The 13,741-nt window shown below is 28.4% G+C and overlaps 2 protein-coding genes and 1 pseudogene across 5 annotated transcripts in view; 2 read left to right on the top strand and 1 right to left on the bottom strand.

Moving 5' to 3' along the window:
• The window catches only part of LOC145937771 (gamma-aminobutyric acid receptor subunit alpha-1), a 61,028-nt gene extending 54,854 nt beyond the window's left edge, over positions 1-6,174 (top strand). For all 4 annotated transcript variants that reach the window (XM_083041138.1, XM_083041137.1, XM_083041139.1 and 1 more), the window contains 9 exons: positions 156-223; positions 757-977; positions 1,440-1,522; positions 2,562-2,764; positions 2,900-2,987; positions 4,271-4,431; positions 4,642-4,821; positions 5,179-5,327; positions 5,559-6,174. In XM_083041138.1, the coding sequence (XP_082897264.1) occupies positions 156-223; positions 757-977; positions 1,440-1,522; positions 2,562-2,764; positions 2,900-2,987; positions 4,271-4,431; positions 4,642-4,821; positions 5,179-5,327; positions 5,559-5,781 (1,376 nt within the window). In that variant the 3' untranslated portion in view covers positions 5,782-6,174. The remainder of the gene's footprint in view (positions 1-155; positions 224-756; positions 978-1,439; positions 1,523-2,561; positions 2,765-2,899; positions 2,988-4,270; positions 4,432-4,641; positions 4,822-5,178; positions 5,328-5,558) is intronic.
• A 420-nt stretch (positions 6,175-6,594) lies between these two features.
• On the top strand, positions 6,595-8,285 carry LOC145937778 (uncharacterized; annotated as a pseudogene).
• Positions 8,286-9,033: 748 nt separating this feature from the next.
• Positions 9,034-13,603, bottom strand: Rep (Rab escort protein). The gene is made up of 11 exons (XM_083041141.1): positions 13,282-13,603; positions 13,129-13,195; positions 12,499-12,690; positions 12,234-12,420; positions 11,908-12,145; positions 11,592-11,814; positions 11,304-11,510; positions 11,046-11,170; positions 10,803-10,963; positions 10,538-10,708; positions 9,034-10,239 (listed from the first exon to the last, which is right to left on the bottom strand). Exons 1-11 carry the CDS (start codon positions 13,328-13,330, stop codon positions 10,066-10,068), a joined length of 1,794 nt encoding a protein of 597 aa, XP_082897267.1. The 5' UTR covers positions 13,331-13,603; the 3' UTR covers positions 9,034-10,065.
• Positions 13,604-13,741: the final 138 nt, after the last annotated feature.

The following is a 13,741-nucleotide window of genomic DNA, read 5'->3' as shown; positions in this document are numbered from 1 at the left end:
ATTATTGCAATTATTTCTTTTTTTTTAAAAGCTATATTCTATATATTCTAATAAATTTTCTTTAGAATGCTGACGTTGACATTTTATAAATTAATTTTATAAATTAAAATTGTCAAAGAGTTTCGTGATATTAGTCATATCACGTATTTTTTTAGGCATGCCCACAGTGGTGAAAACCAATATCCTAATTAGGAGTATGGGCCCAGTGTCCGAACTCGATATGGTGAGATTTGAAATTTTTCAGTAAGGAAGATATGGCAATAAAGTTGCTCTATCTTTTTTTACATATAAAGTAATATAAATATGTAGTGTCCTATAATATTTGTATAATTATTTTGTATTTATAAAATGAGAATCAATTATATATTGCAGCTAATGATTTCTAAATAATCTCATTATTTTCATATATATACATATATTAACATCCTTCATATATATATATATATATATATATATATATATATATATATATATATATTATTAATCTTAAATAGAACATTTTTAACGCAAAAAGATTAACAATATTCAATAAAAAAAACCCATGAGGGATACATACATATACATATCTGAGATACAAAATTATCTGAGATATAAATCTGAGATATAAAATTAAATTATGTAACAAATCTTTTTTAATCGGTTATTTATTGATGTATCTCATATATCCCATATATGTATCTTATATTTCCTAATAGACAAATTTAATAAGTTCTTATCCGATAGCGGATTTAATGTAGTTTGAAAATTGTTCGTCAGGATTATTCGATGGACTGCTACTTCCGACAATCATGGCGCGATTCGCGTTTGAGTTTCCTGGGCCCTATCAAGTCCCTTAGTCTTAGCATCAAAATGGTCGAGAGGATCTGGCGTCCTGATACTTACTTTTACAATGGCAAGCATAGTTATGTACATACGATCACCGTGCCGAACAAATTGTTAAGGATCTCCCAGGATGGCGATATACTCTACTCTATGAGGTTTGTTCGCGCGTGAATTTACGCATCAAATATCGCCAATTCTAGCTAGATATTCTCAAACTTTCCTTGCATCGTTGCATCCGTACGATCGACAGATAGAAAAATTTAATTATAAACTCGACAATATATATATTCAAATATATATATATTTCACGAAAAATATCGTAATTTTGTATTCTCAAAATAATTATAATAGATAAATTAAATTTTTGTAAGTTTTTGTTCTAAAAAAAGTACATCTATGCAGCACAACGAGAGGATAATAATATAAAATTGAATAATAAAAAAAAAGATGCAGAGATGCAAATTTCTAAATATTAATATCGATCAATTTTTTATATGATGAAAATATAATAATATATTGGGTATAAATTGTATCCAATACAATTACAAAATGCAATTACATCAATGACATTTTTAATCTAAAATTTTTTTTTAAATATTGTTTCTTAATATGTGCAGACTTACTATCAAAGCTAAATGTCCCATGGAGTTGAGGAACTTCCCTATGGATCGACAATCTTGCCCGTTAATAATGGGAAGCTGTATGTATATATATTAATCTTTCGAACAAAACAATTACATAATATACGTAGCAGCTTGGAAAGATAAATGTTACAATTAAAAAAAATTAATGCGTTCGAAAAATTGCATATAAAATTCTATACCTATATGGAAAGAAAAAATTATCAGTTAAGATTCTTCTAATTGACAATATCGCGCCTTTTTTCCTTTTAATTTTTAAGTTGCAATTTAGAGGTGATTGGGAAATACAAAATAATTTTTTTGTCACTAAATTGAATCTGAACTTAATGAAAAATGTAATAAAAGTGGGACGTATAACACTTCAATCGTATGCTGTCGCACGTCTTACGTTATGTTGCTTCTCATATGTTCATAACGATACTATCTACCGATATTATCCTTCGTCGAGCGTTCGAAATCATCCACGCCGAAGTTATACGATTGCAATAAATTCGATATTTCTTTACATTTCGGTTTTATGGTATCTCTGGTGGTCTACCTTCTGTCACAACAGCTGGCACAGAGACCCATCTCATACGATGTAATATCAGAATTTATTATCATAAGCGCGTCGAACTTTTTTCAAATCGAGACACGTGATTAAAATCAGATATTCGGATAGCGAAGACATTTCCATGTAATGCTATGTAAGATACATTCGAATATATCTTTTCGAATGTTCAAGATCGATATCCAAGGATAAATATAAAATGCTTGATATAATTATGATTAGATTGTTGTATTTATTAAATATTTAAAGAAATTTTAGTGGAACGTTTCTATATGTAATGATATCATTAAAATAGATACAGATATCTTTGATTTTTTAAATATGTTTTTATATACATATTTCATTGGAACAATTTTCTTTAGCTAGAGGAAGATTTGAATAAAGATCAAAATTAATCGCACTACTGAGATTAAATTTTAAAATTAATGTACTTCATCAAGTATTGTATCACACCAATGCTTGAAGGCTTATGTTTGGCTTCTCTGCATATATCACTCGTATATTCACTTAAATTTCTTTTATAATATTATTATACATCTATTTATTAGATGCGTACACATCGAGACAATTGGTTTACGAATGGCAGGAAGGTTCCCTTCCGGTGACCTTCATACCTGGAATGGCGCTTTCACAGTTCGATTTAATGGGTTCGCCATATAGAAATCTCACATATATTCGTCGCGAGGGCGAGTTTTCAGTATTGCAAGTATCTTTTAATTTGCAACGCCATACTGGATATTTTCTTATACAAGTAAGTACGCGATAATTGAAGCGGTTATTATTATAAATATTTAACTAAAACATAAGTAGGTAATTGTCTTTGTTTTACACGACGTAATAAAGTATATATATATAAACATAAAAAGATTTTATTGTATATTGACAGGTTTATGTACCATGTGTTTTGATAGTTGTATTGAGTTGGGTATCTTTTTGGATTCATCGTGAGGCAACAAGCGATCGAGTAGGTTTAGGTATGTTCTTTAAAAAAAAATCAATTTAAAAAATTTTTTTCTTTTTGATTTCAATCTAATCGTTTCAAGTTTATTCTTATATCGTCTAAAATATATAATATATAATATATTTCTATATGTAATATAAAATTTAAAATGTCAAAAGTTATATTAACTAATTAAAATATGGCCTACTCTTAACATTTCTTGAAATTTTTTAACTTTTAGTAAAGATATTCAAGGATTTATATATTTGATATAATTATTTTTTATTCATATATGAAGCTATTCAAAGAGTTTATTTGCTAATTAAATTTTCATATTAGTAATACGTGTTACAAAAATAAAAATAATGTTTTAAATAATATGTTATAATACTTTAAACTGGATTAATATTTTTGACAGTTATCAGCTGATTTCTGTCAAAGAATATTATTCACGGATCAAGGTATTATAACATATTATTTTACAACATACTATTACTATCTTAATATTTTTAATATATTATTATTTTAAAATTTAATTAGCAAATTGACGCTTTATTAATATTTCTTGACAGAAATCAGCTAGCGTTAATTTGCTAATTAAATTTTAAAATAATAATCTGTTTTAAATAATGTATTATAGTTATTTTAAATTCGATTAATATTTTTTGACATTTATCAGCTGATTTCTGTCACAAAATATTATTTGTCTTTAAATAACTATATAATATATTATTTAAAACATATTATTATTTTAATTTTTAAAACGCGTATTATTATTTAAAATTTTAATTTGCTAATTAACGATTTAATTAGCTGATTTCTGTCAAAAAAGATTAATGGAGTTTAAATAAACATTATATTAATTATTTTTTTTTAATATCAATCTTTTTAATATATATCGTTCTAATATAAATATATTAATAAATATATTTGTCATATATAAAGTCCTCGAATATCTTTACTGAAAGAGAGTTAAAAAATTTCAAAAACCATTAAGAGTAAGCCATATTTTAATTAATTAATATAACTTTTAACAATTTTAAATTTTATATTATTTTTTATATTATTAAATTTTATATTATTTTTATATTAAATATATTTGCATCATTTTTCAATCACACGTCACACATTCTTTTGCTTATTATAAAGGAAATTCTAGATTTGTTTTTTATTTTTATTATGTTTCTTCTTTCTCTTTCTGTTTTTTTCTTTCTTCCTTTCTTTAAAGATCTTGAAAATTTCATAGGCTTTAAGCACTATGACATCTAATGGAAAATTCTCTCGATCGTGGATAATATTGTATAATAAATTTTACAGGTATCACTACCGTTTTGACGCTATCAACGATAAGTCTCGATTCCAGAACGGATTTGCCGAAAGTTAGATATGCTACCGCTTTAGATTGGTTTCTCTTGATGAGTTTCGGTTACTGTATCGCTACCCTTTTAGAATTTGCTGGTGTTCATTACTTTACAAAGGTGATAATTTTATATAATTGCGATATTTCATTCATTATTTGAATACTTTTCTTATAGAGGAGAGAAGCGATATATATGCATACCGAATTTCCAGATGTTTATAAAATAGTAAAATCTTTTGCATATAAATTTACCTTATAAAAATATGTTGGTATATATAAAAAGATTAAAGTATATACATACTACTTTAATGTTGATTAATTTGTGCAGATTGGTAGCGGCGAGATTCCGTTGGATGATGAAGAATGGGAAGACTGGGAAGGTATCACGAGCGAAGAATTTGAAGATACATTTCACACGATGATTTCTTGCAGTCCTCAGACTGTTCATCCGGAAATCGTTGACACGAATACCAGAAGACGCGGATCCCTTATGTCTACACTGTACAGCGTAAGTTGAAATTAAATGGAAATGAAGTGTAAATGTCATCAAGGAAAACTTGCATTTTTGAAACAAAACATTCAAATATATAATATCAGATATTTTTTTCTTTAATAAAATATTTGTACACATTTAGAAAGTTTTCAAATATTTTTAGATGCATTTATACATTATTGTGTTTATACTTTAACTTTCTTATAAAAATATATAAATTATAATGTGTATATTATTAAAGTTCTTAATCTTCAAAATTATACTTTAATATATATTTTTTTTAGGCTTTTTTTAAATTGCTAATAGGATTTTTTTTAGAGTTATTTAATGAAATATCAATTACCATACATTTAAATTATATTCTTTTTGCAGGATGGGATCACATATGAAGATTCCTGTCGTTCCATAACAGTTGCCGTTTCTTCAAAGCCATCGACGATGGAAAGACAAACACAAACTGAGCTCATTTTACCATTATGGCGGCAGTTTCTCTATTGTTTAGCAGGAGATGATGCTTTCAGGTATCCATTATTAGTACCTGTGCAGAAAATAGTATATTTATGTTTTATAAAATAATAATATTTGTAATAATGCTTGCATGCAAGGGTAATTGCTTATTTGTGTATACATATTTTATTAATAATTAATATGTGTATTTGTTTTTATTATTTATTATTAATATATAATAATATTATATAAATCATAATAAACATAAAATATATGTTTTAATTAATTAATATTGAATATTACAGACGCCGTCGACAACGGGAAGTAGCTAGTAATTACCGGAAATGCGGTGATCGTATATCGAGACACATAAACAGCGTGTCTTACATCGACAGAGTGGCGCGAATAGTCTTTCCCGCGTCTTTTGGTCTACTTAACGTTTTCTATTGGCTAGTCTACGTTACCTATCAAGAGGAATTTAAATGGCAGGACCCACCGATCGGATCGATAACACCAATCTCCCATTAACGAAATCTGGACAAGTGACAATAACACATAAATGTAGTATAGTTTAAATTACGTATCGGAAAAATCAAAAACTCTACGCATATATCCAGTTCTTTTTCATAAATTTAAGTTTCTTAAATTGAGTTATATAAATAATTATATTATCATATTATATATATATACATACATGTATTTCTATAAAGTGCATCAATAATACACTTGTAAACTGTTAATGTAATACATTGATATTTGTCGGTTGTGTGTATTGATTGGTTGCTGTTGCAGAAAACTTTCTAGAAATATTGGAAATAATCCATCTCCGATAGCCAATCCGCATATCCGACAAATCTATTGTATAAATATAGTGTCAGCTTGTCAGCTTCTCTAGTTTCTCTCTATATATGCTATATCCTCTTTCAAGTTGGTAAGTCTGATTCCATAGCACCGTGTGAATAAATAATAAAGTTCTAAAAAAGTTACTCTTTTGAACAGTTGTGGAAAAGATAGAAATGAAAATTTTTTCTAAGTACGTTCTACATAAAAGAATTAAAGGCAGTTCTTTCTTATACTTGTGTAAAAATAAAATATAAAAATATTGTTTTTTATGTTAAAAAATAATTATTTGGAAAGATGGGTTTTAATTAATGATGACAAAAAGGTTTTAGAATTCTGTTATCACTAATTAAAATCCTAATGCACTACAAATTATGCAAAATATTTTATATGAATGTTTAAAAGCTAACGCATTTATGTAAGTTTTTTAAAAAAATAATATAGCTTATATATTGATTTAAAGTTTATATTTTTTAATATATTTTTTGTAGCATCAGAAATAGGAAGAAACCAGATCTTTTTAAGTTTAATGTGCAATAATCAAAAGAGGGATGGAGGACAATAGCAAAGAGATTTGCAATGAAGCATTGGAAGAAATTGATCAGAATATTGTCAAAGTCGAGTTGATGAAATGTGAAAATTTTGAAACTGAACCTCTAGCAGTTAATCTGATTCCTCCAACACAGGAATATAATACTACTGTTTTGCCGAAACGTAGAGGTAGACGCAGCAAGAAATCGTTAGAGTTCATCAAGTTGCAGTCTCCAACATCAAAACTAAGTTACTGCACGACAGACTTAAAATTAGGATTGTGGAAGGATCGCTTTCGCCCGATACGACCAAAACCTTTACCAACTGCTGCCTCACTATTAAGACATAAGTCATTTGGAATGTCACCTACATTGAACACGCCTACCTTAACACCAAATGCATCTGTGCCAAGTAAGGATAAAACTCGAAGTCTTACAACTTCGGATAGTTCGAGCAAAACAAATCATTGCATAGTCAATAGTAATACTGGAAATATTATACCAGCAACTAAGCAATGCAAAACTAACAAAAATATAAATATAAATACAAATTTGAACACTGTGACTAACAGTAAAAGTTTACGTAACACTATATCCAATAAGACTATATCTATATCCAATAAGACTACATCTATATCCCATAAAAGTAGTATCGAATTATTTTTTGCGAGTATGGCGCAGACTGTGTTGAATTTGCCTAGAGAAGTACAAGCAGACATTAAAATGCAGATCTGTAAGATTGTTACTATGGCAGAAGTAAAGTATTCTGGATTGCAGATCAAAGCTGAATAAATTTTGAAAGTTGACAATCTGTTGTTATTAATCTATCAAGTTATAACTTGTGGTTTTTTTTATTATATATGATCAGATTTTGTATAGAAAATAATTGAATATATAATTTAAAATTGATATGTATGAACAGAGTTTATATATAATCACATTTCCAGTATTTTCTTTAATGTGTGTATAACTCAAAAAATAAGGCTGGAAGAACATATGTTTTTATGACATTTTTTTTCTTGTTTTGAACTCTACAGTTCACTTCCTGAAATATTAACATATAATTAAAAATAACTCTTATATGCATATATATATGAAATTTGATGAATATATCTATCTATCCTAAGTCTCAAATCCTTTTTCTTTTTATATACCCTGTAAACATATATACTTATTTTTACTTATATATATATAACTATCCTTTATGTGTATGTGAATATATATACAATGCATAGTTATTAAATACAAACATTCTTTAAAATCGTAATGGTTTATTTTTGATAAAAAACAAAGAGAATATTCATGGATAAAGAAAGCACTCGTGCTAAATTAAATTAAATTTTACCTTTATATATGTATGATTCTGTATATGTACTCTTACATTTTTAGATCCTGATTGCAATTTGCATTATGTATTATAAATTGACATTAAAAATGTAGCAAGCAATCTATGTATCGACAAAAAAAGACAAAAAATAAGATTTATTACAATTGTATGTAGTCGACGATATATTCGGTCATACAATTTTCTATAATATATCAAGTTGTTGAATATATGATTAACTTGTAACAAAAAATATGTGCATAAATAAAAGTATCTATGTTTATAAAAGCAGTACATAATTTTGTAAAAAAATACTATAACATAATATGTGTAGTGTAACATTATAAACAAATTTGTATATTATAAGCTAGTATATTATAAGCAAAGAAATTAATTTGTTAAAAACTATTTGCATGTATAACACAAATATCACAATATCTTCGAAAACTTGTGTTTATATTTCATTAATCTTTACTACATTATTAAATAGTATAAAATGTTATACATATATAACATTAAACAGAATATATAATTCAGAATAATAATATAGAATAATAATAAATATATTTGTTAAGATTTTTAGTATAAATTAAATTTTTTGCAACCCTGTGAAAATATATGATAATACGAAGGAACTATATCTATAAAATAAAAAAAGAATTCAATGTACGAGTCTCTTAAAAGCCAAATTATTATTAATTCAGTTTTTGTAAATTTAATTTTAGTGCCAGGCCACGATTAATACTCTAATATTAAAATAAAATCTAGAATCGATCAGTTTAACTTTTAAGGCTCAAATGTTTCGAAAAAAATTGGATCTACACTTATGATTAAAATTTGTGATAAAATAGCAGTCTAAAAAAAAGCTATTTCTCACAGCCACGAATTTTTTTCATTTTTAATAAAGAAAAGAAATATGCTGCAACATATTAATATAGTTATACTAAATTTTACATTTTATATATATAGTTTGTTATACAGAAGAGTTAAATAAATAAACCATTAACTTCTTTATAAAATTAAATTATAGAATATATGAATAGTAGACTAAGATGATCGTCTGAAAATAAGTACTAAAAACCATTTTAAATTACATCTTATTTAAGTCACAAACACGTTGGATGAGTACAACCACGTTATAAACCAATATAAATTCGATAAAATAATTGATGCTTTTCTTTTTATTTCGTTTGTAAAATCATTGAAAAAATTATTTATTATAACATAATGCATTAAAAACAATTGTGCACTAAATTTAACAATTATTCATTTCAACCGAGTGTAGATTGCGCACTTTTTATTACAGATATATCAACAAATGACAAGTGCATTGAAGATAACATATCCATTTATGTATAATGCACATAATACAAACTATCAATCCCAATACATAATGACGATTATCTAAATGACTCGCGTGCACATACAATACATTATATATCAATTGCAGTGTACTATTAATATCTGTTGAAGTATAAAAGCGTGACGCCATATTTTTGTATTTTTATCATTTCAATATTGTTATATGAATATATCTATAGAGTATGTATATCTTGAATCTAATGATTACAAGCGCTATGCGTGTCTATTTGGAATGGATCTCAAAATGCATTTGAATTGTTTTTTACATAATGTTCAATTGTACAAAAAAGAATTATTAATATATATAAAATGAATAATTAAGATATTAAATGTTAAGATGTGAACCTAATATGATAAATTTATATTTATTTTGGTAAACGCATTTGTGCTCTCCTAACAAGTCTGTGTCCTTGCAAAAGCATAGTACTATCTGCTCATATTATTATTAAAATGTAAATTTGAAAATATCTATATTGGTGTGAGATAAATCGGAGACGTAATTTAACGATGAAAATATTTGGAATAGACGAAAAGTGACGTAACATGAATAACTCAAAACAAGATTGATATCGTGAAATTTCTCTTCGTTATTACTGTCTCACATAATATCTCGTGATTGTAATTTTCGTTTTTTTTTTATGTTTAATTTTATATTTTTATAAGGAAATGCAATAACGATAAAGGTAAAAGACACTAAAGGCGCAAAAGCCTTATCTTCTCTTCGATATTGGAGACGCAAAAGCATTGTATAATTATTCATTCTTCTTTTTCGGTTTTTTCAACGTCTTGCTTTTCTTCACCCTCTGCAGGCTCACCACCCTCGAATTTCGGACCTGGTGTTTCATCGCCTTCCAAAACGATTTCCTCTGGATCAGGTGCACGCGGTAAGAAATCTTCATCCGGGTACATAGATTCAAAAATACTCTTAGCCTGCAAGTAAAAAACAAATTAAAAAAAAATATTTAATACAATTTTAAATAATAAAAGTATATTATTATATACATTAATTAATATATATTTATTATATGCATTAATTATATACATCAATTAAAGAAACTACCTAAATTATATCATTTATATAGTATATGCTATAATTATGCATAGAAAGAAGAAAGCCTTTAAATAATTAGATGTATTTTCATATAAATAAAGCTATTTTATTATATTATATTACTATATATTAAGAGATTATTATACTATTGTATGAGATCTTATTATTAATATATACCTGATTTACAGCAAAATCGAAATCAAGTTCAAGATCCGGTCCAGAACATAAATGTATGTTACTCGGTGCAGAATCACTTAATTTAATATCGCTTGCAGGTAAATTTAGATACAAGGACCACAATATTTGAGGTAATGGATATTCACTTTCTTCCTTTTCTCGTCGATCAATCTAATATAATTAAAAAAAAAAAAACCGATTAAATATGGTATAGGCTAAATCTTTATACATATATTTTTTTAATTTTATTATTATCTTTTATTACCTGAAGATGTCGTTTATCAGGAGAGACCGTTTGGGTATGAGAATCAGAAAAATTACGTACAACATTAGAATCAAGTGGTTCAGCTCTCAGGAACTTATTCACGACATACGCCAGATCTTCCTTTGCATTCTTAGTACGTTTACATGTCATATGAACCATGACTAAAAAACAAGAAAGAAAAAGCACAATACAGACACAAATTCAAGTGATTCTGAAATAGATTCACATCAATTTTATACATACACAATCCTTGAGGACAAGCATTGGTGGATGGTCCCAATTCAATTAGAGTAACAGGTTCTTGTCCTTGTTCTTCTGGTGGATAGTACAAAAGAGTTAGACTTTCTTTTTCGCCTTGCATAATTGACCTGCAGAAATCAAGTAATGTTTAATAAAATATTGTGCGCATATATATATATATATATATATATATATATATATATATATATATAATATATAATTATCTTTTAAACTCCATAAAAAATCATGTGTAAGAAATACCTATCGGTAATAAAAATTCCACGTGAAATTTGATTTTCTCCCTCGGAGGCTACAATCTCCGGTGGCAAGTGTCCTTGCCCTACAACTAAATGCTCCAAAGCCAATCGCTGTTTCCCAGTAATAATAGCTTTGCATTTATCCTCATTAACTATCACGCCATCTAATTGTCTTTTTAAACAATAAACTCCGCCAAAGACTGCACACAGTCTGAAAAAAAGTGCAGAAAGAATTATTTTTGCGACACTATATTGTTTAAAAAAAGGTTTGACATATTCTTGCAAAATGTACCTGCAAAAGCATTGAGGCAGTTCCCCACTTCCGTACATAGGCCATAAGAAGGGTGTATTTCCATAACGTCCAAGACTGTTGAGAAAATGCTTTGTACGATTAACACCATCTCTACATGACGTTTTGTCTGTTGCCATTGCAATAGCTTGTACAACATAATGCTGTACTATAGGCGTAAGATTTTTCGTATTAAGATATTCTAAGAATGTTTTATCACGGAAACCTGAAAAAAGTAAATGAGATGGATTAGATTCAGACTAAACCAGAAATGAATTAATTAAGTTAAGAAGCTACTTAATATCTTTATGTTACATACCATCAAACTCTGGACTATCAGCACCTTGTTCCATGCAAGATGTCAGAAGTTGCATCAACATTCTCTTCTCAACCACGCTAACAGTTTTATTCGCAAATACATCAGCTCGAGAGCAGGGGACTTGCGTAAGTTTACCATCCATATAAGTGGCAACTCTAGAAACTGCACGAAATTCGGCGTAACGTGCAATGTTGCTAGAAATTAATAGTTCTACTAATTCGCCACGGGCGAATAATAGCTGTAATAAGAATTGTATATTATGAGTACTGAAAATTAATTTATACATGTGTGTATTTTCTTGTTACAGATATAATAAATAATTTTACTTTAGGTGCCAGATCAATATTAAATCTTCTATATTCTTTCTTTATACGGTCTATGCTCCATTGCTTCACATTTTCCTTCTTATCAGCCTTGTCCTGATCAGTCTTTTCTGCACTTTCGGCTGTGGCGCTATCTCCAGAACTCTCAGTTTGGGTAACTTTCGAGGAAACATCAGGTAAATCTGCATCACTATACAGAAATGAATAAAAGAATTAGTTAGAATATATAAAATATTTTAAACTTATTGAATATATGATGACTTCTTACTTGGAAATATACCACGTTTCTCCAATATTCTCAACCGTAGAATATTGATCACTAGCCTTTAAAAATTTTTCACCCTCTTGCAAATCAACATTTGTATTTCTAGTGTTATTCTTAGCTGTTTTTAAATCTTCTATCCATTTTTGTAAGCCGTCAAAATTAAATGTAGCCCAAAGACCTCCATAATATTCATTGCTAAATTAAAAAACAACACTTATTTAAAATATATGTTACATTTCATTGTTATCTTGGTTATAAATAAAGCTTATCATATTATCCAAGGAATGTGTGCACATCTCTTTATCTTGGACAACAAAATGATAAAAATTCAAGATTAAAGATAATGATTTTTTTCCTTTTTCTCAAATACGCATAAGCAAAATTATTTTATATAATGTTTTAATATATATATATATATATATATATTTTTGTATCAACTATAATTAATATGCAATTAGTGGTAAAATATCAATGTAGCACAATTTCATACAATTTTGACACTTCTCGATCTTTAATGAGACAATGAATACATCAATCGTCTTTATAATTACGTATAGGAAGTATACATGGGATTGACAGTAATTAACGATGCGGAAAAGGATAGAAAACAATAAATGCCGGCCGGACGAGTACCTGTCTAGGTGTAGAACCTTTTTGCCGATCCTGCTTGCCGCCGCGGCGACGATGGACTCGGTCATACCTGTCAAAAATCATGATAGCGAGAGTGATTATTGGCGATAAGAAAATTCGACTCTTTCCTTCTCTCGCATTGATAAAAATCAATACCTGTTCCTACGACGACCACGTCGTATTCGGTCGGCAAGTCGTCCTCCATGACTGTCTTTTCCCGCAGCTGTCCCGAAGCCGATCGAATTCACGGGCGATGAATCGTGTATACGAAGGGTATAACTCGACGATAATTACTACAGACGTGAAGTCGATCAATTCATCATCTTCGGCGATCGCCGATACCAACGAAATTCCCGCAAAAGGAGCCCCACCCTGCACGCAAACTTTCACTCGCTCGCAACTCACGGGCCTTTCACCCCTTTTTGTTCCAAGTTTGACAGAACGGTGCGATACGCCAGGCAATGACAGGAGAGAGGAAGGGGGAGGGGAGGAGAGAGAGAGAGAGAGAGAGAGAGAGAGAGAGAGAGAGAGAGAGAGAGAGAGAGAGAGAGAGAGAGAGAGAGAGAGAGAGAGATCGTTAGTTGGTCGTCTCCCTCGTGACAGCTGCTTTGACGTT

Source organism: Prenolepis imparis, unplaced genomic scaffold (assembly GCF_030444845.1).
Source record: "Prenolepis imparis isolate NDT839.2.m4 unplaced genomic scaffold, iyPreImpa1.0 SCAF_6, whole genome shotgun sequence".
NCBI classification, from domain to species: Eukaryota; Metazoa; Arthropoda; class Insecta; order Hymenoptera; family Formicidae; genus Prenolepis; species Prenolepis imparis.
Note: the sequence above shows the minus strand (reverse complement) of the source record. Positions and strands in the feature narration are given on the sequence as shown.